This window comes from Camelus bactrianus, chromosome 11 (genome assembly GCF_048773025.1).
Source record: "Camelus bactrianus isolate YW-2024 breed Bactrian camel chromosome 11, ASM4877302v1, whole genome shotgun sequence".
NCBI classification, from domain to species: Eukaryota; Metazoa; Chordata; class Mammalia; order Artiodactyla; family Camelidae; genus Camelus; species Camelus bactrianus.
Genome location: NC_133549.1, coordinates 33777270 through 33800133, shown reverse-complemented (window position 1 = coordinate 33800133; position 22864 = coordinate 33777270). Strand labels below are relative to the sequence as shown.

Genomic DNA, 22864 nt, shown 5'->3' with positions numbered 1-22864 from the left:
TTCTTCTTCCTCTTCTTCCTCCTTCCTCCTCCTTCCCCCTCCCCCTCCTCCTCCTTCCCCCTCCCCCTCCCCCTCCTCCTCCTCCTTCCTTTTTTGGTGGCAGGGAGAGAGGTAATTAGGTTTCTTTATTTATTTTTAAAGGAAGTACTGGGGATTAAACCCAGGACCTTGTGCACGCTAAGCATGTGCTCTACCCTTGAGCTATACCCTCCCAGCCAGCTTCCATTTTTTTAATGTTGAGGCATCATCTTTCAGTCTAACCATCATTTGTTTTAAGGTAATCTGTAATTTTTCTTTAAGATTTTAATCTTGGTTTTGATGACTGTGACTGCTGACCACCATGATGTGTCTACATTTCTTTGTATTTATTCTGTTTGGGATTCTCTGGGTCTCTTGAATCTATGGTGTCTTTCAGTAGTTCTGGAAGATCCTCAGCTGTTATCTCCTCAAAATTATCTCAGCCCCATCCTCACTCTCTTCCTCTTCTGGGACTCCAGTGAAGTGTATGTTGGACTTTTTTACTGTATCCTCCATGTTGTAAATCCACTCTTCTGTGATTTCCATGTTTTTGCTTTTCTCCGCTATCTTCTGGACATTTTCCTCTGATCTAACCTCTGGTTTATAATTCTCTCTTCTACTGTTTTTAATCTGCTGCCAAACACTTCTATTGAAATTTTAATTTGTTACTTAATTTCTCCTTTCCAGAAGTTCTGTTGGACCCTCTTCCAGATCTAAGTCATTTTTTTCAATTTTTTTCTTTGCAAATGTTTGCTTTTTTTATGTGGTAGACTTATATAAACTTAATACATTTGTATCTGAAGCCTGTCCAGGTCTGTTCCTGCTCTCGCTTGTTTATACTGGTTCTCACCCATGTTGCCTTATTTCCCCGTGTGTCTGATTTTCTTTAACTGTTGTGCTGGTTATTGCCCTTAAGAAATTATTAATGGAGATTCTCTGAGGCTTGGAATAAGTGTACTTTCCTCCTTCCGGCTGCCTTTTGGGGGCACTACAAGTTGGTGACCACATCAAACCAAATTCATTGCCCATCTATGCTGTACCTTCCTGGGGTGCAGTGTGCATGAGGGCAGGTCTATGGCCACATCTTCTCAAGATTATTTTATCCCCCTTCCTTTTCCTTCCCTTGCTCTGCTTGGGTGCAGGCCTTGGGGGCCTCTTGGCCTGTGAGGCTGGGGAGGAATAGGAGGTGGCAGATTAGTTCTGGGTCATCCTAACTCTGAGAGTGCAGCCCTCTGGGACCCTGCTTAATGCTGGAAGAAGAATCCTGTAAGTCTTTGCACTGAGTGTGCTCTTTGCCTGGACATCCGTCACCTTTACCCCTCCAGTGACTTCAAGGCGAAAGCAGCTTGGGCACTCAAATAATCTTCTAATCTCTTTGGGTTTAAGCTTCCCCCCAAAATTGGCCTGGCAGGCCTATGCTATCTTTTCAACTCCTGAATGCTTAAAGGTGATTTATCTAGAGTTTGTTTATTTTTGTTCCCCCAGCCAGAGGGTTTATCTCAATAACCCACTGCCTAACTTGCCCTTTGGGGAAATAGCAATTACATTTTTTAAATATAAAAATTATGCATTTGTGTTTAACGATTATGATATTTGCCTTTAGGAAATTTATAGTGCAGAAAAATCAAGGGAATGGAGGCCCACAAGTTTTTATTTGTGTTTAGAGACAAGTAGTCATCATATGGAAAACTGATCTGGTGCAGACTTTGGGGGGAAGATGGTGTGAGACTTCGATGGATTGTCCCAGTGACATCATGAAATTGAAGAACCCATCTTGCTTGATAACACTTATTTTTTTCTCAGGGGGTAACTTCAGTTGGTTGACCAGTAAGTTGCATCCTTGCCTTGGAAAAATAACCACCAAAGGAAGACCACTCTTAGCTGGTTTCCCTGCCACGTTGGCCTGGTCCTGAGCTGCCCTGGAGTGGCCCAGGTCCAGCCTCTTCAAGTTCAGGGTGGCTCTGAGGGCAGCTGGCTGTGGTTCAGATCGATGGTGGAGACAGCATTAGTCAGCAGCTTCCTGTCTCATGCCCCGATGCCTTAGCACTCCAGCGTGTGGCTGTGACAGTGAAGGCAGATTCCTGACTCTGGCCATGGATAAGGGGGTATGCTTGGGCCAGGTTTGTGAGTCCAGTCTCTGGCCCACCCTCAACATCACGCTTTGACCAGTTGGTCTTGGATCAAGCTTTTAAAACTTAAAATCCCAAATGTCAAGAATGAATTTTTGACCCCACGGTCCTCCAGTCCCCAGTTTGGATGGAAGCCTCTGAAATGATAATCAGCATGAGGAAAAGCCTGTAAATCATTTGTTCATTCAGAAAACATTTCATAGACTTCTACTGTTTCTTCTACTAGAAAGCACCGTGCTGGTATTGTGGTGTTCCCTCCCCCAGAATGCTTATCATCTTGCAGAGAACTCAAAGAGAGAAACTGAGATTTAGGGGGACCCTTGAGGCTGATTGTAAGAGTGAGCTGTGATGTTTGTCATCCCATTGATTTGGCTGGTGTGGTGGGCTCATGTTTTTTTCCTTCCCCACACCTCAGTGAGCGTCCCTCGTGAATCCGGGCTCGTATCCATGGGGGAGGAGGGCCAGCCCTTGGTCGAGGTATAGAGGTGGCTGTCCTCTTTCTAAGACACAGCAAAAGGCAGAGTGGGGAAAGCCTGGAGGTGAGGACTGATCTTGCTGCCTATCACCAGGCTTCACACAACCTTGGCCAAAGAAACAAAAATTAATTCATGATTTATGCATCAGAATAGACTCAGTTTTCTGGAAATCATCTTAGAACAGATATTGGAATTTGATTAATAAAACATGGCTGGAGTGAAAGATGTGTTCTTGTTGCCAGTTTGTTTAAAACTCAGTGTTCTGCATTGTTCTGCGCCAGTAAGTTTGGTGAGCTTATTAATGCCACCAAGAGAGCAGATAGAGCTTCAGCAGACAGTTGCCACGTGTGCCTTGAAGGGGAAAGCAGCTTAAAATGAGGCTTGTTTCCTCAGCAGGAATTAGAGGGTCCACGGCAAATGCTTCTCCAAGCTGCCCCTCTCTTTCTTGGCAAGCAGGCTCTTAGCCTCCAGCCCCTCAACTTCCTTGACTCTGAGGATTCCTTCCTAGTTTGAGTCTGAGCACAGATTCTGCCTGCTTTTATTTTTGCCTTCTTATTACTCTCCTTTCAGTGCTCTTTTTCCATGTCCTGCCCCTCTGACTGCTGAGTGTTTGGATCCCAAACAAGGATGACTTTTGTAGTCAGCTTGTTATGAAATTTCAGTAACATGTGACACATGATATGTTTTTCAACTTTTATATCTTCATACTCCTCTGGTGTTTGGCTGTGGGGATCAAGTTTTGCTGAATGTGATACTCTTGCCATTCAAATTTTAAGTGAAATAAATAGTAAAACACAACTGTAGTAGACTGATTCCTCCCTCGCCCCCTCCTTCCTCCCCTCCTCCCTCTCTTCTTCCTCTCCTCCTCCCTCTCTTCTTCCTCTTCTCCCAGAGAGGGCATCCGAAAGCACACATAGCATATGCAGAGTATTAAAATGCTAACTCCTTAAACTAAGGTTAAGTCCTGTCCTATCACTTGCTTTTGTATATACATGTAGAGGAAAAGTGATCACATGTTGGAGGGTGTCTAATACAATGTTAGAGGTTATTTTGATCTTTTGCAAAAGCAGAGAAGGAAGACAGTGGAAGTGCGGGCACAGCGCTGTTGACTGAGTGACAGAGGTGAGGAAAGTAACCAGTGCTCCTGGAGGAGAATCAGGGCAAGGTTGGGTTCCGGCTACTCTCGTACCGCCTGGGCACTCCTACGACAGTCTCCCCTGGTGCTCCTGATGGGCCATGCTTAGACATTATCTTGGACCACAGGAAAATAAGCTGCAGCCGACTTGGTGGCCGGCGCCCTCTGATCCCAGAGCACTGGGGCAGACCCTGCTGTGAGTCAGTACTGTGTACTGAGCTGCTGCTTGTGCTGGGTGCGGGCACTGGGCAGGTGGCAACGGACGAGGCAGATAAACTCCCTGTTCTCACAGAGCTGATATTCCAGGGCAGGGGACAGGCGATAAAGCACGAAATAAACAGGATAATTTCAGATATTGACAAAGATAGGATACAGGACAGAGAGTGACCATATGTCCTTTAGGTTCCTGGGTCTGAGGTGGCCTCTTTGGGAAGGTGACAGTAACACAGGAACCTGAGGTTGAGAAGGGGCCAGCCACATGAAGATCTGAAGCAGTGCTGTCCTGTAGAACATTCTCAGTGCTGGAGATGTTACATGCCGTGCTGTCCAGCGTGGTAGCCACTAATCCCATGTGGCTGTTGGACACTTGAACTATGGCTAGTACAACTGAGGAACTGAGTTTTAAGTTGTATGTAATATTAATGACTTATAATAGCTTCATGTGTTAATAGCTACCCTATTGGACAGTGCAGATCTGGAGGAAGGACTTCCAGGGAGAGGGAACAGATTGTGCAAAGGTCCTGAGGACATGGTCCCCCTGGGAACCCAGCATGGGATCTGTGTCTGGAAGCTGGGCTCAGTCTTTAAAAAGCAAATCTGGAAAACATAAAATTGCTTCCTGCCTCTGTTTTGTGGGTCCTTGGAGAACCTACAGAGGAACAACAGTTACCCAGATGAGAATTAAAAACCCCTGCCCATTCCCACATTGTCTGACTCACGATTCTTGCCCGGTTTCCTCTGCTCCCGCGCTGGGGCTGGCCTTTGTCTGTGTAGGATGTGGCCCTTACACAGGCCTCGCCTGTTCATTCTGGGAACGAATCCTGTCTTTGTTCTTTCATTGCATCTTTTTGTAACAAGAGGCTGGAACCTCTACTATTGCACTTTAAGGGGTCCCTCTGCCCTCTTCTCACTGCCTCCCATTCATCCTAGGGCCTGGAACCCCATCTTTTCTGGCTTAGCTTTTCTCCCCATTGCTAAAAATGGCATAGTCAGCCCGGGTTATAAAGAGAACCTGGTGTTTGGGGATAGTTTCATCGTGAGTTGCCGCTTTTGTTGAAAGGGTTAAAAAAGAAAAGAAAAGAGGAGAGGGGAGGAGGGAAAAAGAAAGGCCCCAGGAATGTTTGCAACGGTTTTTTCACATGCCACACGCGCACTGGGATCTCTTAGGCCGTGAAAGCCTCTGTACCTCTTGGCCAAGAATTGGACTTTTCCAAGCAGCTCCTGGCTTATCCCAGCAGAGTGGGGAAGGGAACGGCCGGGGCGGGGACCGGCTCTGCCCCTCCAGCACGGGTAGAGATTTCAACTCCAGCAAAATTCTCAACCAAAAACAGAGATGAGGCGGCCACTCTGGGCTCAGTGTGCTGAAGGTTAGAGGAGGCCCAGCTATTGTCTCTAGTCCAGGACTAGCCTGGATTAGTCACTGGTGACCACTCTTTTTGTCCTTCCATACCCCCAAAGAATTGCAGAATTACTTAGCACCACCCTGATAGGTATATAAGACTGAGACCGAGGACCCAAGCCCAATTCCAGGGGTTGAGCTGTGACCCTGCCTTTTCCCCTTGGTCCAGCCTGTCTGCGGTTAACTCAGAATTCCTCATCCTCGTCCCACGACCAGCAGTGGGAAAGGGAAAGAGACTGCCAACCTTGAACAGCACGGCACCTACCACAAAGCTGTCTTGATGTTAACAACCTTGATCTCTCTGGGGAGAAGTCTGAGGTCATAAAATGCACCTTTTTTGACCCCTGAACAACGTGCTGGCTGCTCCGCCTGCTTTTCCAGACATACAAGTATGAAAACACACCTGGATCACGCACTTTGACCTTCAAAGTCAAAGGCTTGGATGTCCAGCAAACAGCCCTGGGCTGTGCTGCTCTGGGAACTGCGTCCTCTTAGTGAGGGGATGGTGAGGCTCCCTCCCCATCCCCCTCCCTCTCTGAGCTTTTCCCTCCTTTCAGGACAGGTTTTGTGGGTCTGTGTTCACATAGGGCCCTTTGCTTAGAAGGTTTAATGCTCTTCCGTTGCCATCTTGAAATTCTTAGTGATTGTTGAACAGTGACCCTGCATTTTTATTTTGCAGTGGGCCCCACAGATTATGAGCCAGGCTTGCTCTTATGACACTTGGAACATGCCTTACCCGCAGTATTCATGTCATTTTACTCCGTTATTCACACTTATGACTTATCTTGCACACTGGGGGGTGTTTTAGTGGAAGCACAAGGTCTTTGGAATCAAGCAGATCTTTTTCAAATGACCACAGACTGACTTTGAGACTTGGGTAAGTTACTCAGTCATTTGGAGCCTCAGTGTTCTTATCTATAAAGTGGGACTAGTGATCTTAGTTTTTTTAAGAGTCTGAAGATCGAGAAAATATGTGGATAGCATAATGCCTTGCACATCCACCCTCAGTATTACCTCTTGTTCCTCCCTCCCTCTTTGCCTGGCACAGTGCTGGTGTACAGCAGGTGTTCAACATACGCTCACTACATTTCAGTTTGTGATGGTCCTCTTCACTTCCAAGTGGGGACAGGGTTTGTATACTAATCCCTGGGTAAGAGCTGGGACCTTCTAACCACACAATTACAAAAGAATATGAAAACGAACATATGCATGTATATGTGTGATGGAAACATTATGCTTTATACCAGAAATTGACACAACATTGTAAACTGACTATACCTCAATAAAAAGAGAATGAAAAAGAACAAGGGCTTATTCTAGGGACTGACTTTTCTTCTCCTGGGAATTACATTTCAGGCCCTGTATCGGGCATCCTTTTTTCTTAATAATTAAGTTCACCATCAGTGTCTCACTCTGTGGTGCCCATGATAGCAGATCCTCAGCCAGCGCTGACTACGCCGAACTGGGCTACTGGACACACACCTTCTACCATAATCCTGGAGGTAGGCACGGTCCCACCCCACTTCCCGGGTCTGCCTGGGCTGCCTGGCTCCAGGGCTACACGGGGAAGCGAGGGCAGAGCCTCACATATGGGTCTAGGGGGATGTGTGTGGTGGAGTGCTTTTCAGGAAACTCTTACCCTAGGAAAGTCCTGAGTGTAATGAAATGAGACAGAGACAGAGGAAGGACAAAATGTACTGGTCAGAGCTGAGTCTTGCGCGTTGGGGAGACCTAGTAGACTATGGGAGGGACCCAAGGCCTGAGCAGAAATGTGGCCGTGGCCAGCTTGGCTGGATCCCGTAGGTCAGGATCTGGGACTGGCGCCTTTAGGTGTCTGTGACTGAGTGAGCGGCAGAGAGCCAGGCGAGCCTGGGGCAGCCTGTGGGCTATGACTAAATTAGGAAGAAAGAGCCCTGGAGCTCTCCGGGAGCTCACTGGGCAAGTGGGCGGTGGACGCACCTGGTGGGCGGCTGAAAACAGGCTGTTCACACAGGCATGAGGGGCCTTTGCGTCAACTTTTCAGTGACTGCAGGAACGTCCCACCCTGAGTCCTAGCAGGAGGGGAGTCTCCCCGATGCCTGCGACCACCCCACCGCCCCCCGGGAAGTCTCAGTAAAATAGGAGAACCCAGTGAGCTTTAATCCCTAGTCCTTTCTAAACTCTTTTAGGAAGGTTTTACCCTATAAAACGTGTGCCATCATGAATAGTTTTGGGAGGGGATTATATTGGATCCTGGGCATCCTGGATGAACATCAGACTGTCCAGACAGGACACACTGGGGTGATGGCTGCTTTATGTAACCTGGCAACGAGGTACCTGCGGACAGCAGATTTTGATTTAGAAAATCACGTGAAGGTTCAATTTGGTTTGATTATTTAAGTATAACAGTGTGAGATTTGGAACGAGAAGAAGAAGAAAAGTGGCAGGAGGATAGTGACTCCTGGGGAGAAAAGTGAACAGGTTCCTAAGTAATCAAACCATAAATCAGGCCAAGCCCGTCACGGGACCAGGGCCTTTAGTCAGTGCCTCTCAGAGGCCCTTCTTGGCTTTGTTGTCTTCCTTCCTTCCTTTTTTTTTTTTTGTGGTTTTTTTTTGTTTGTTTGTTTGTTTGTTTTTTTGGCAAGACTCTTGGAAGTACTTACTTACCTGTAGAGCATTTTCTTAACAGCGGCACTGTTAGTATCTTGGGCTGGTAATCCTTGTGTGTGGGGCTGTCCTGAGCATTGTAGGATTTTAGCAGCATCACTGGTCTCTGCCCAGTAGACGCCAGTAGTGCACCCAGTTCTGAAGCAAAATGTCTCCAGCATACCCTGGGGGAATATCACCCCCCCCACCCCGTTAAGAGCCTCTGCTTAGGGCAGAGGACAGTCCATTTTTCTGGCTGAAAAGTGTCGTAGTTACTGCTGGACAGGTGAAACGGTGGGTCACCTCACTGCATCTCCTCCCGCTCCACAAAAATTAAAAAAGAGGGTCCAGCTTTTCAGGAAGCTTGTGGGTAGGGGGTCAGTATGACCATGCTGTGTGATGTGGCTACATTGCTAGGGTCCTTATGGGGTCCTTTTGGGGACCTTCAGGACCAGATTGCTTTCCTTGAAAATCCAGACTCAAAACCAAGCAAATCAACCAACCAACCAACCAACCACTGTCACCATTGCCACCAACCACAAAAAATGGGAAAGTAAGTAGGAGTGGAGGCTTTGGAATTTTATTAAAAATGGCCTCAGGATTAGCGCCAAGACTCCCTTGTTCAGAGGCGGTCTCAGGGGGCCTGTCTGCAAAGAGCTGGCCTGGGTGTTGATATGTGAAGAGGCTGAGAACATGTGGTATAAACATGGACTGATATTGTTTGCCATTTACACTCAGCGTGTGTAATGCAGCAGGAATGGCTCCTGGCGGCATGTGACTCCCCTTTCAGCCGGGCGCGCGGTGCCTCGGACCGCTCTTTCTCTTTCGCTGGCTCCCTCGCTCGCGTTCCCCCTCCTCTGCCCCTTCCCAGACTCGGGAGAGTTTCCGTGGACGCCTGTCATGATTGGCGTGCAGGAAGCTGGTAGAATGTCGTTGGAATTTTCTAGGGAGGCACATGTGCGACACCCAAAATGACTCCCGGCTTTGGTGGCCTCAGGTGAGCGCTCCGTGCCAGGAGCGCTGGTCTTTTTCAGAAAGGTAAGGTTGCATGACGCCATCCTACCTTTCCCCTGCACGAGAGGGAAATCAAGGGTTTCTTTTCTTTCTTTCCTTTTTTTTTTTTAAATTCTCCAGTCCGGGCAGCACTTCTGACCATGTTCTTGGCGCTAAGCATTTGTGCATGAGTATGCGATTTGTCTGTACCCAACCCCCGCCTGTTTAAAAAAGTTGTAATAAATGATTCATAACGGCAGGGTAACATGTGACCTAAACCAGCTCCTCATGACCCCAGTGAAATCAGCGATCCCGATGTCAAGGAAGTTGAGATGCTCTTTTTACGCTGGTTACCAAACTCTTTTATAAAGTCGTGTGGCTGCGGGAAAACAGATTGCATTATCACCAGATCGGAGGGAATGGAAGGGGAAGTTTCAAAACCCTGAAACCTTTTGAATAATGGGGGTCTTTTAAGGTTGAGGTGTTGTGTGTTAATTGCTCTAATCTGTCAGTGATGGAAGATGAACCTGAAGGCTTTGGAGGTGTCCCGTATCTGCTGAGAGCGGAGTCAGACTCGTGAACTGGAGGGGACTGCTGTGTTAGGATTTGTGAACAGGGATATTTTGGCAGAAAAGAATGCTTGAAAGTTGCTTCTGAGCACCTCTGTCGAAACCGCGATAAGCATTTCAGCAATTATTAGGTGTCTTGAAGTAAATTAAATTTCAAAGCAAAGCTATGTTAATGGTCCGCAAGCAAGCAAATATATAAACTTCTGTTGCAAGGTTCGGGGGACATATTTAGATACGGATGTGATGATCTGTTAGCAGGCTCATGCACAACCAAACATGACTCACCTCGTTTCTTTGTCTGATGCCATTAAAAGTTACTTCACCACGTTCGGGAGAGGAATACCGGTTTTCTGCTCGCCAGCGCGTCAGAGCAAATCCACACACTCGGAAAATGGCGTGCATGACATATCTTATCAGGGGGATTTTTGTAACCTTAAAAAAATCCATATGTAACTTTGCCATTGGTTTCGGCCTTATGTGTTGGAATCCCCTTTTCTCCGCCCTCTTTCTCTTTTGCACGTCTTTGCAAAGATGTCAGAAAACTGAAGGGGAGAGGGTTAATATTTTCACACACTCACCCCCTCCCCCACGTGCATACGCTAACAGCTGCCACGTATGATTTTGTGGAATTTGATATTTTGAACGAAATGACTTCCTTATTTTCCATAGTAATATAATAATCAATTTTACCATAGAGAACTGTGTACATGTCAAGCCTTGGCTGCCCCTAATTAGCAATGGATGGGGTAGCAGGGAGGAGGGCTGGAGAGCAGTTTTGAGTGAAAAGCCAGCTATTGGGTTTTAACCATTCTTCCTTGCCTGAGTTCTCAGTCTGCTTGGATCCTGACCACAGGTTTGGTTTGTGGTGATGTGAGAAAAGCTCCACTAGGGCATGTGCACTTGTAACCGAGAGGGGCCTGTCCCCCTGTTGTTGCTTTCCGTCTGTTATATCCTCTTCACGGTAACTTTTGGACGGCCACAGCTTTGTAAACTAGAGGCAAAAGTCCGAAGTCACCTACATAGCATATTCTCTGCTTTGGGTGGCACCTGTGTTTTGTTGGCTGTCGTCAGGAAGGTCTGTTTCTTAAGGCACCAGAATCTTCCATCCACTTTCTGAAATAAACAGTTGTATGGTATGTTTATAAAGACCCAACCATAATATTCTCATTTACTCTAAGGAATTGAAAAGAATTAAACAGTGTACATTCCCAGCACACACACGGAAACATATACCTCGTACCACGCAATGAATCACTTAGCGTACTCCGTAAGTTCTCCCTCCCGTAGGCTTAGAGATAGTCGTAAATTCAAGTGAGCTGAATAACTGTTTGTTCGGTGCCTCTCATTTGTCCGGCACCGAGCCAGACAGACACTCAGGAATTTGAAAGATTTTAGGACATGGATGATGTCTGCAAGGTGCTTATAATTTAGAAGACAGGAGTCATCCTCCAGCAAACCTCATCTGGCTTTCTGCAGCAGACACTGTCTATCTGGGGCACGTCTTGCCACAAAAAAATAGTTACTGGACTGTGTGAAAGATGCTTCAGTATAGCTAATGCTGATAGATTGCCCGCTGTGTTTGTGACCCCTTGTGGGCTTATCAAAATTTCAGTGTTTATTCTTACGTGCAATTTAAGACAAATGGTCGTGCTGTTTGTAGTGACAAAAATGGCTTGTGGGGATCAAGGTGAAGAATAATAGATTGATTCTGTTTTTTTAGAGATTGGCCAGTCTCAAACTTCACTTCACAATATTTCTCCTGAGTAGCTATTAAAAATTCCAATGCCTTGGGTGAAAAAGAATCTCTGGAAATGGACCCAAGCGTCAGTATTTTAAAAAAACAACCCGTAATTGCAGTGCCACCAAGTTTGAAATCTAGTGATATAGATGGTTTTATCAAAACTTTTTTTTTTTTTAAGCCTGGGGTGAGTTTGGAAGGTGGACTTTCTCATTATGGTGATGTTGCTTGACTAAAGAACTTTTGACATTCTGGAATCTGACTCTTCTGTTCTCTGCATTAGTGAACTCAGTGTGAACAGAGCTGTGCTTTCTTTTTGTTAAACAAAGATAATATGACACTGAGCCAATCAGTCAAACAAATTACCTGAGGTTTCTGAACCTTGAATGTTGATTCCAGGAAGCCAAGTGTTGTTGAATATGTCGACCGAGTCTCTTCAAGGAAGGTAGGTATAAGAATAACCACATTTTTGCAGTGTCTGAAACCACCCCCTCCAGAAAAGGAAGCCCCTTCCTGGGGTACCGTGCGGCTAGCAGAGGTGGCTTGTGAAAAACACGGCTGTTACTAAATTCCTTACAACTTACTGTGATGCTTAGAGTTGGAAGGTAGGTTCAAGATCATCTAGTTCATTACTCACAAAATAGGAACAGACTCACAGACATAGAAAACAAACTTGTGGTTACCAGGGGAAAAGGAGAGGTGGAGGGATAAACTGAGAGTTTGGGATTTGCAGATACTAACTACTATGTATAAAACAGATAAACAGCAAGGCCCTACTATATAGCACAGGGGACTATATTCAGTACCTTGTAATAGCCTATGATGAAAAAGAATATGAAAAGAAATATTTATATGTATAACTGAATCACTATGCTGTCCATCAAGAATCAACACAACGTTAACTGACTGTACTTCAATTTTAAAAAATTTGAAAAAGATTGTCTAGTTTAGTGGTTCTTGAAGTGCAGTATCAGTATCTCCTGGACTCATTAGAAATGCAAATTCTCAGGCCCCAACCCAGACCTCCTAAGACAGAAACTGGGGGTGAGCCCAGCATGCATGGTTTAAAGCTCTCCCGATGCCCACCAGCACTTGAACATCACTGCTCTGGTTTCATCTTGTCATTTTACAGACAGATCTGTTAAGTGGAGATTGAGTGCCTATGAAGTCACTCAGGACTAGAGGAGCAGTAGAGGCTAGAAACTCAGATCTCTCGGGGCTGAAATCTACCTCTACACTGTGACCAGATCATCCTGACTTTTCCATGTGTCATAGATAACAGCTTTAGGAAAATACCCACCATCCTAAAATCACAAGGCATAAAGGAACCTTAAATGTTGTCTCTTCCGACCCTTCCATTTCCCAGATGGGAAAACTAAGGTCTGCAGCATGAACTGACTGCAATAAGATGCACAGGAGAGCCTGTGTAAGAAGTGGATCTACTTACAAACAACACTATCTCTCCTGGCCTCCTCCCCCAGGTACCCCACCCCACCCTTCAGTGTCATATGGCCTCCCAGTGTTTGGCTTAAATCATGTTAGTTAAAATGTCCAGGTAACAGGCAACTCTAAGAAAAGACCAGCTTTATTGATTGAGAATTTAAATTCTTTGAAATGAATCTAAAATTTTATTTTGCTTTAAAATTGGCTTGAGTTTTGTAACCATCCTTATATATTTACCAGAAAAATTTCAGTGATATAAACCACTGAGAAGAAAGTTTAGACAACACAGCGACCATTTCTGGAGCATGTGTTTCATCTCAGAATCATGTAAATTAGACACATATCTGCTCAGATCACACACTGAAATTGCATTTTCTTCAGATTTAGTTAAAAGGAAAAATGTGGCAGCAAGTCTGTTGAATATTTTAGAAACTTACACTTGATGTGTTTGGTGGTATTTACATAACTTTGACAGCGTTCAAAGATTGAATCTAATCCACATTCTCCATAGAGCTTCATCTTCAAAGCCTTGTAGCAACGTACACATAGAACATTTAGCCAGGAAATCACGCTGAGAATGTGATGTACAGCTATTCTCACTGCACACATGCACATGGAGCAGGTGTGTACAGATATGCGTATAGATATGATTTATTGGTTGCACACATCTACCATGTGCCAGCACTGTGACATGAAATGCATGTGTAATTCCTGCCTTCAAAATGATCACGGATGTGAGGATATCAGATGAGTGATGGAGTAGGTAGCTATTAGCAAGAGTGGTAGGAGTTAGAAGAGAGTGTAACTGAGGCTTAATGGAGCAGCGAGGCATCATGGGGGATCACAGAAGGGGCACCAGCACACACTGGCAGGAGTCAGGGAAGGCTGCCTAGAGGAGGTGCCATCTAAGTTGCATGTTGAAGGTTAGTAGTTACCTGAGTGAGGAGGGTAGGGAGGAGGTTGTCTAGGGAGAGGGAACAGTGTATGCAAAGGCATTCATGTTTGTGTGTACATTGTCCTTCACTGGGGCTGTTCTGGCTTATAAACCCCTAAATATTTCATTTGCTTGTATAAACAATAGTATTTGGCTTCCTAGAGAACTTGTATAGCAGTTTTTAAATACACATTTCAAGCAGCTTGTTTTTCCCATCTCAAAAGACCCCAGTGTTCCCCAGAAAAGTTTGTGGGTTGAGAGGTCAGCATATCTTATGTTACTGAGAAAATGGAAAGATCTCTCCTACCCCTAGAAGTCAAACTACTTCCCTCGATTTTAACCTGCACAGAACCAGTGAAACTCTGTAGAGCTGGCAAACCAACTCCAACCCTGCATGGATCTGAGCTGCATTTTACTGTGAATGCTTGGTTCTGCCGTGACATGCCTTTGTAGAGGAGAGCATGGCATTGTGAGGCACTGTTGGTATTTCATTCACTCTGTCCTCGTGGCTGGAATTGGGAGCCTCCTTGTGCTGACTGCCTGTCCAAGAGAACTCGGCTAGAAGAAATTAAATTATTTCATGCCTCCTGGACTGCAACACATCTGTCAGAACCAAGCCATATTTACTACAGTAGTTTCTTTGAAAGCGTTCCCAGGAGCTTAAAAATAGCTTAATTTGTGAGTAATAATAATAACAATTATTATTCAGTATTATTCAGTTATTGTTATTATTATCACTACTCTGCTTTGCAGAACACCTGTGCATGGTGCTTGATCTTTATAACAGCTAACAGGGTGGACATGATTATCTCCATTTGACAGATGAGGAAATTAAACCTTAGACTCATCAGATTTCAAAGGTGGAAGAGGCCTTGGAGATCCTTTCATCCAGCTTTCTCATTTTACCAAAAAAAGGGAAGTTGACTGACATATAGTCCCACAGGGAGTAAACAGTGGCCGTGGGACCAGGCCTGGGTCTTCTGATTCCTAGCTCGTCAAGTGTTTCACTCCACTACGCTGCCTTAAGGCTTCAGTGTGTGAAAGGAAACTTGGGAGGACAGGCATTTGTTTCTTTAAGAGAAAAATTGTTGAAATCAGCCTTAACCTGCTGTTTTATGAGCTCACGCAGGGATAGAAAAAGTCTCTTCTTCTTCTTCTCTAGGTAGATAGGTAAACAGAAATACAGACACACACACACCATCTGTGGATGTTACCGGGGAGATGAAGGTGGAACTAGACTGGGCAGAGTCTCAAAGGGAACTTCAGTTTTATCTGTATAATTTTTTTAATTAAAAAAATAGGCAAAAAGGACTTTAATAGTAGCATTTACTAATTTGGAGTGATTTGCAATTAATTCATCAGTATTTGTTATAGTCGTTATATTTTTGTGGTTTTAAAATTCAAAATGGTGGGGGAGGGTATAGCTCAGTGGTGGGTGGGTGCCTAGCATGCACAGGGTCCTGGGTTCAATCCCCAGGACCTCCATTAAAATGAAATAAATAAATAACCTAATCCCTCCCCCATAAATAAATAAATGAATAATTTTAAAGTGTGAAATTGTAAAAAAAAATGCTCAAAAAAGAAAAATAAAAATTCAAAACAAAACAAATGTGAATATGAAAATTAAACTACCACCTACAGTACCATCATTTTATAAAATAAAGGACTTTTAAAGAAAGAAAATTGGTACAGAAGGAAGGAAGAGAACAAACAAAGCTAATACAGAGTTCTTGGTGGTTAGGGTGACATTAATTCTCTCTTTGCTTTAAGTCTTTTCCTGTTATGACACTAGCAGGATGTGTCGTCTTATCTCTGCGTTTGCTGCATTATCAGCTCTCTTTTGCACATTCTGAGCACTTCTAATAACTCCAGCAGGAGAGGCAGGCCCTCTCTTGTCAGTTATAAAGTAGCTAGCTGCCGCTTCGTGACTATATGTCCCCCTGGTTCCGAGAATCTTTCCTGATGGATGAAAGTGATACAGAGTACAATGGACCGACACTGGTGATTTTTTTATGTCAACTGTGTCATTTAAAATCACGTCCTGGATGTGTTAACTAAACTTATTGTGGTACTCATTTTGCAATATATACATATATCAGATCATTATTCAATGTTAGATCCTAATTATATATCCATAAAGCTGGGGAAGAAAATAAAATAAAACATTATGACAAATTGGAAGAAAAACCACAAGATAAAGGAAATAGCTTTGTATTTTAGTACCTGTAAACAAACAAAAAAAACCCAAAACAAAATAACTGCACCCAGGAAATAGGTCCAGGAGTGTGGTTTTAGAAGCTCCCTTTAGAGAATGGGTAAACAGAGGATAGAGTACTGGCCTTTCAGTAAAAAGACCCTTATTCAAGTCCCAGTCAAGTCCCTTCTTCTCTGGATGCCCTCAGGTGATGTATCTGACCTTTCCTGGGCTCCCTCAGTCTTCTTAATAGATACTGGAAATGGACACATTTGATTTACTTACGCATATGGTTGTCCTGGAGGTCAGATGGCTCGTGAGGCGAAAACACTTACTAACACTCCAACTGAAAAACGTGAAACAAAAGAGAGACGATGGGATTGTCATTGCTGTTACAAATCATTCCAAGAGGTGTCGTGGTGATATGAATCATCATACAGTAATGTCATGGCTAAAACCCACCATGGGATAACGCCAGTGTTGACCCAGTCATCTCAAAAGTAGTCACAGGGGACTGTCTAGTGATAATCCAGGAGCCCTACTCTTACCAGGAAGATAGCCCTACGGAAAAAGCATGTGACCTCACTCCTCTCACAAAGGAGAAGACTCCCCTGGTGAGTGTTGATGGGGTTGTGTCCACTGTAGCAGCTGCATTAGCCCCAGGGAATGAGGATGGGGTCCAGTCCCAGCTCTCCTCTATCTGGCTGTCCGGCTGTGTGATTGGGTTGATTCACACATTATACCAACTTCTTCGAGTTTCGCTTTTTTAAATCTGTAGAATGAGTGGGTTAAACTAAGTGGTCTCTAAGATCTCTTTTTGCTCTTAACATTTGTGATAATCAGCTACAGTTGGACCTTCAGCCCCAGTATTACTGTGGCATCATCATTTCATCTTCTAACCTGATATTTGGGGACTAATCCCTGTGGTTCACGTCCTGACTTAGCTTCTAAGACTGTTAGAGCAGAGCTGACAATCTATGATTTGAGATTTGGCTCCCAGGAGGCAACAGAGGGCAGGAAAGGCCTGATCCTGACCCCGACCCTTACACTTGATTTGATTTGGTTGCTCTGTAAGGTGACAGCAAACCTGGAAAACATTATCTTGTTCTCTCGCCGGGATTATATTTCATATCTTAGCAAATGTCATATTCATTGCTTGGCCTGGAAGGGGGACTGACTTGAACTGGAAGTGAATTTAAGTTCCTGACTGGTTATCTTGGAAGGTATGGTGCTTACTGAAAATGGGGCTGGTCCGGTTGGTGTAGGTACCACTGTGCTCTGGGCTGCAGTTCCTGGCTTCTGCTTCTGGATGGCCAGACATTACCCGGGAAAAGCTTACTGTGAGTCCACACACGTTCATACCACTGAACTTCAGCTGTGTCCCTGTGTTATTCCATGGCCTTTAAGTCTGTTGTTTGTTGATTACTTATCCCATTCACCAAGCAGCAGTTGTAACTCTCTGTTCCCTCCAAGTCCCAGTCCCCACTCCTGCTCCCTCCACTCTCAGCAGATGTCCACCCTTATTTTTTATTTCCCTTCTGTCTGTGTCTACATCTCTTTGAGTTTTCTGTCATCCATCTCTCTCTGTCTCTAAGGGAGATTTGTCTCTCTGCCTTGGCAGAGCTCACCTGCCATTTGCCCCGATGAGAACTACGATAGTGGTGATGATAGTAATCATAACGGTAATGATACTGGCAAGACCAGGAGCAGTGATGGTCGCTGCTGCCTTTGTTCAGTGAGTGCTGACCGTGCTCGCGGAGCTGTGCGGAACAATTTATGTGGACCCTGTCCTGTAACTCTCAGAACAGACCTATAGCTTAGATACACCATTATTGCTTTATGACGAGAACTCAGGCTGAGAGAAGGTGAGTATTTGCCCACAGTCACCAGGTGATGTGTGACAAGCTGGAATTCACACCCAGGTTGGTACGAACTCTGAAAACTATGCCCTTAGCCTCCGGGCAGCGCTCCTTCCCGTCCCTGTGCCCATCTGCCATGCAGAGCACCGTCACACTGGCACGCTTGGTCCTCCTTTAAATAGGGCTAAGTCAATTTGAGCTCTTTCTACCCTGAATCCTAGTGGCAGTGAGATTATCTCCAAGGATGTGAGTGACGAATACCACTTCCTCTGTAGAAGAGCGTTTTCTGAAAGGGAAGGGTGTATTGTGACCACACAGGAAATGTTCTCTTTCCAATAATCTTCCAGCCAACGTGGCACCCGTACCTCTGTACAGCACCTAAGAGTTCACAGAGTGTCCTGACAGCTCCTTACTCCACCCAGCACCAACCCTTATAGGGTAAATGGGGAAAGACTGTGACTTCTCTTTCAATATATAAAGACACCGAGGCTCAGAGGGGTAAGATGTGTTCACCTTGCTGACCAGCGCAGGGTCACGACTGGCACCTGTTCGTACAGGGCAGCCCACAGCCCAGTGGGTAGACAGTACTCACTGTCTACTCGCCTCCCCTCCAGGTGAAGGAAGACTAAAGTATTATTATCTATAATTAATGAATTTTTTTCTCCTAGGGGGATAACTCATGCCTTGCATAATAAAACCAGTTCTTAGCACAGCAAAAATGGCCTGTTAGGTGCTGAGAAATGAAAGGCTTTGGTTAGAAACTGTCCCCAGGTGAGGTCTGAGGCCTCTGTCCCCTCTCACAGGAGCACCTGTGTGGCCAAGCCAGATCTCCAGACCTGTAAAAAGTTGTGCAGCCTACCCCCTGGCCAGGACTCTCCCCCTGCACCCCATTCACACCCTGGCCTCGTGACCAGGGTGTGGGGCTCTCAGTCCACCTGGGTTGGAGGAGCATTCTGTTGCCCGAACCTCCAGGAAGCAGCCTCTCTGGTCAGCAGAGGCTCCCACCAAAGTGCTGCTGGGTCCTACGGTCAGTCTGCTCTGCAGAGGAAGCTGGGGTGTGACAAGGAACATGGGGCCGTGGAAAGAACCGTCTGAATTACATGCAGATGGCTGAAGAAGGCTGGCTTTCTTTTTACATTATTATTTTTATTAAGCCAATAAAGGAAATGCATCAGTTCATGTACAGAGAAGTCCAAGCAGACCCGGGGAAAGCCAGCTCCAGGCGTCCCTGTGCAGTCGGCCGGGAGTGGCTGTGCCCCTGTCTCCAGGCCAGTGTCTTTGGGTTGGCTTTATTCAGGCAGACTCTCCTTCAGTGGTGGCTTAAATTCAACCAATTTAACAACCCAGGCCCGGCCTGATGTGATGACAAGTGTCACCCTCCCGATAGCTCCAACAAGGTCAGGGAGTGTCCACTCCTGAGCCAATCGCTGTGGCCAGGAGGCTCTGACGGGCTGGGGCTGGGTCATGTTGGATCGAGATCACTGTTCTATTTTATAGGTGAGAAAATTCTGAGGGTCGAAAAAATTACGTGACTTTCCCCTTCACACAACCCGTAACCTGCAGATGGAAACCGAGTCACTGACCACAGCTCACCCTCCAGCTGCCTTTCACCAACAGCTGATGCATCTTTGCATCTGTAGGTGGATTAATAAGCCCAGAATGTTTGTAAGTTTTTGTCCAGAGTTCAGGGACGGCCCTTGTCTGGGCCTTTTCTTTCACTTGTTACATTTCTCTGAAACGTCTGAAGCTCAAGCCACTTCCTTGCGTGCCTTGCTGTTTTGAGCTTACTTCCGTCAGAACATTCATCACTCTGTGTTGATGTGTCTCCCAAGCGGTCTCGGGAAGGTTTCTCTTTTTCCATCTCTGTGTTCCTCCCCAACCTAGCCACTTCGCCTGGCACATGGTAGATGCCCAGTGCGTGTGGGCTGAATCAAATGCACAAACGCCTCGTTGGCCCCTTTGGTGGAGTCTGTTTCAAAGCAGACGCCCACGGCCCCTGCCTGTGTCATGGGTCCCCTCCCTTCCTTTCAGAACGGGATGGATTAGATCACAAAAGGCTTGCCGAATTTCCAGCACCCTGACTCGAACTGAGGAAGGACGGTCCCTCAATTCTTGTGCCCAAATACTAATCCATCATCGCATCTTGGTGGGGACTCAGGATAAAATGTGAAAGAGCTTTGGAATAAATAGTGAGTGTTGTCAAGCCAGGACAGCTGTTGGCTGTCCCAGTGGATGCAATATGTTGCATACCCTTTCGACACTATGGAATTAAACCATTAGAAACAGTTTTCATCTGGATCTCCTAAATCTCCCGGCATTATAAAGGCAACCCGTTCTCCTTTATGTTGTATTTTATTTTGAAAACTCTTCAGAGAAATGCTGCCTTAATTGAAAAAAAAAAAAAGAAAGAAAAGAAACCTTTCTAAGTGAGTAGGGAACCCAAGTTTTTAATGTAATTATGCACTGTGAATTCTTGGTAACAATTAATACCTCGGAAAGGAAACATCAGCCCTGGGGGCAGTGAGCCTTGTGAGGCCTGGTTGAATCAGAGTGGCTGTGCTGTTTCTTCTGGGAATGCGGACCGGCCCTCCATGGGGCTGTGCGGTGGGTCTTCTAGTTCTGCACCACATGCCCGGGTTCTGTGCCTGACTGTGCTGTTCTCCCTCCTCCCCAGATCTGAGGTTTGACCTCGGCAAACAGGGCTGCCACACAAGATTTAGGAGAAGAGAGGATGTGGCATAGAACTGTGCCGCCTACCTGCTCCCCAGACAAGGGGGCTATCAACACTAGAGCTGACGGGGGTTCCAGAAAGGGCCTGCCTCTTTGCATCGCACCAGTGCTCAGTGATGCCTTGCGTATGGAAGGTGGTCAGTATCTCTCTGAACAGAGGGGAGGACCACAGACAAATGTGGGTAGAAATGATAATTTGATGATGAAATAGGTAGTTCTGGAACTTAGGGCTTTTGGAGGCAGGGCTATTCTGCCAGGCACAAGAAGCTGGTGTGAAAGATGTGGGTTCTCATGAAGGTTTTGCTGTCACCCAACTAGGTGGCTTTGGGGAAGTCACTTTCTTTGTTGATGAGGGGGAGGATGAGATGCTCCCTAAGGGTCTGCAGTCTCAGCTTTCCCAGGTCGCCATTGCTCCAGCTGGTTAGAGAAATCTGACTTGGAAAAGGAAGAAACCTCTGGGGTTTTCTGGATCCTGGCTAAGATCCCAGAGGGTCTTTAGATCCTGGGCCAGATCCAGCTAATGTCCCCACACCCACCGCTGTCTTTCTGAGTGGAAGCCTTTTTTGCGTCTAATTTTCTTGGTAGATTGTATTAGTCTCCTATTGCTTTTGTAACATATTACCACGAATTTAGTAGCTTACAACAACGCAAATTTCTTACTATTCTAGGGATCAGAAGTCCAAAGCCAGTCTCACTGACTGACGGCCAAAGTCAAGGTGTCAGCAGGGTTGGTTCCTTCTGGAGGCTCTGGGGGAAATGTTGCTTCCTTGCCTTTTCCAGTTTCTAGAAACCATTTGCATTTCCTTGGCTCATGGCCCTTTCCTCCATCTTCAAAGCCAACAGCATAGCATCTTCTCTCCTCTCTAACTCTGCTTCCATCCTTGTGTCTTGTCTCTCTGGCTCTGATTCTCCTGCCTCTGTTTTATAAGGACTCTTATGATTACGTTGAGACTACTCAGATAATCCAGGATAATCTCTCCATCTCAAGATCCTTAATTTAATTACATCTGCACAGTCCCCTTTACCATGTTATTTAAGATTTACAGATTCTAGGGATTAAGATGTGGAGATCTTTCAGGGGAAGTCATTATTCAGTCTCCCACAGGGATTATCCATTTGATTTCAAAACCTAGACTTTCTCGGGGAGAGAGTGTATCGAAACTGCTTTGGAATGGGGAATTGTAGACGGTCCCCTAGGCAGTGAGTCTGTGCCTGATTGAAGTTTAAGATGAATTCAACAGCAAAATCCACTTGCTTTCTGGGTATGTTTAGATTTTCCTTCCTATAATTGGTCCATTATCTTCCTTATCTTCCTTCTTCATTCTGTTTGTGGTGGTTACTGCATGCTCACCAAGAGTGAGGCAGAGCGCCAGGAAGATGTGAGAATCTCCAAGACGTGCTCCCTTCCCTGGTGGAGCCTATGTCTAGTGGATGAAGAAAGGCACATGAACAGTTATTTTCAATACAAGGCAGTGATGTAACAGTGACAGACCGAAATGGTGGGAAGACAGAAGGGTGGACGTCAGTTCTATCCTTTAGGGTGTCATGCCTGCCAGTTTTTGGCTGAGAAATATGATTGTTATATGCACCTGAATTTTAAGTTATTAACTCTGATAGGCTAAGAATTTAAGGCCCTTCTACGCAAGGTTGACTCAACTTCGACTCAAGCTGGGGTCAGTAGGAATTTGCGGGGCGGAGCGGACGTTGGGAAGAAAATCTAATCAGTCTGCTCAGTTCGTGCTGCATGTGAATGAGTAAATTTCTGTAACCTGGGCCGTCCTCGTTTCCCATAGCTGACCTGCAAACACCCTGTGATGTTGGCTCTCCTCTTTGGAAAAACAGCTTCTTCCTCGCGTGTCCTTTCAGAGGCAAAGGGGACTCTCCTGCAAGAGCTCGCTCATGCCCAGAACACAGTTTTAGAAAATACAGCTGACTTCTCTGGGAAAAACAAACCAACTTTGTCTTACTCGAGTCATGGAAACCAGGTTGGCACCTCGTTATCACCTTGTTAGCAAGGGCAGGCTGAGTAGGGGACAAACCTGGTAGGAGGGGTTGGCCCTGTGTGAGCAGGGTTTTGAATTAAGCTTAATTGCTCTTCTGAAGCTCAGCCACTTAATACTACACGAGTAGGAATCTATCACCAGACTCTTGACCCATCCTCCTCTTTCTTTCCTATTCTCGCCTACATGGACAATTAGCGCCTCCCCCACTCTGCTCCTGCCATGATTTTTGCCTGGGCCACACCGAGGCCACCAAGGCTTGGCTGCAACCAGGGAGAAAAGGTCTGTCTCCACCTTTCACCTTGACCCCCCTCAGTCCCCATCTTAAAATGCAGTCGGCCTGTCTGTCCTTGGAGCACAGCAGGGCTGGGGTGCAAAACCCATCTCTTCAATGACTTATAGC

General features: G+C 45.7%; 1 protein-coding gene across 5 annotated transcripts in view; it reads left to right on the top strand.

The window, feature by feature from the left end:
• Positions 1–22864, top strand: part of RBM20 (RNA binding motif protein 20) — a 180832-nt gene that overhangs the window by 104306 nt on the left and 53662 nt on the right. Inside the window, exon 1 of one of the 5 annotated variants that reach the window (XM_010969787.3) lies at positions 8743–9039. The exons of the other annotated variants lie outside the window; for them this stretch is intronic. Coding sequence (XP_010968089.2) covers positions 8957–9039 — 83 coding nt within the window. The 5' untranslated portion in view covers positions 8743–8956. Of the gene's footprint in view, positions 1–8742; positions 9040–22864 lie in introns of those variants that run through there. 5 annotated transcript variants of the gene reach the window in all.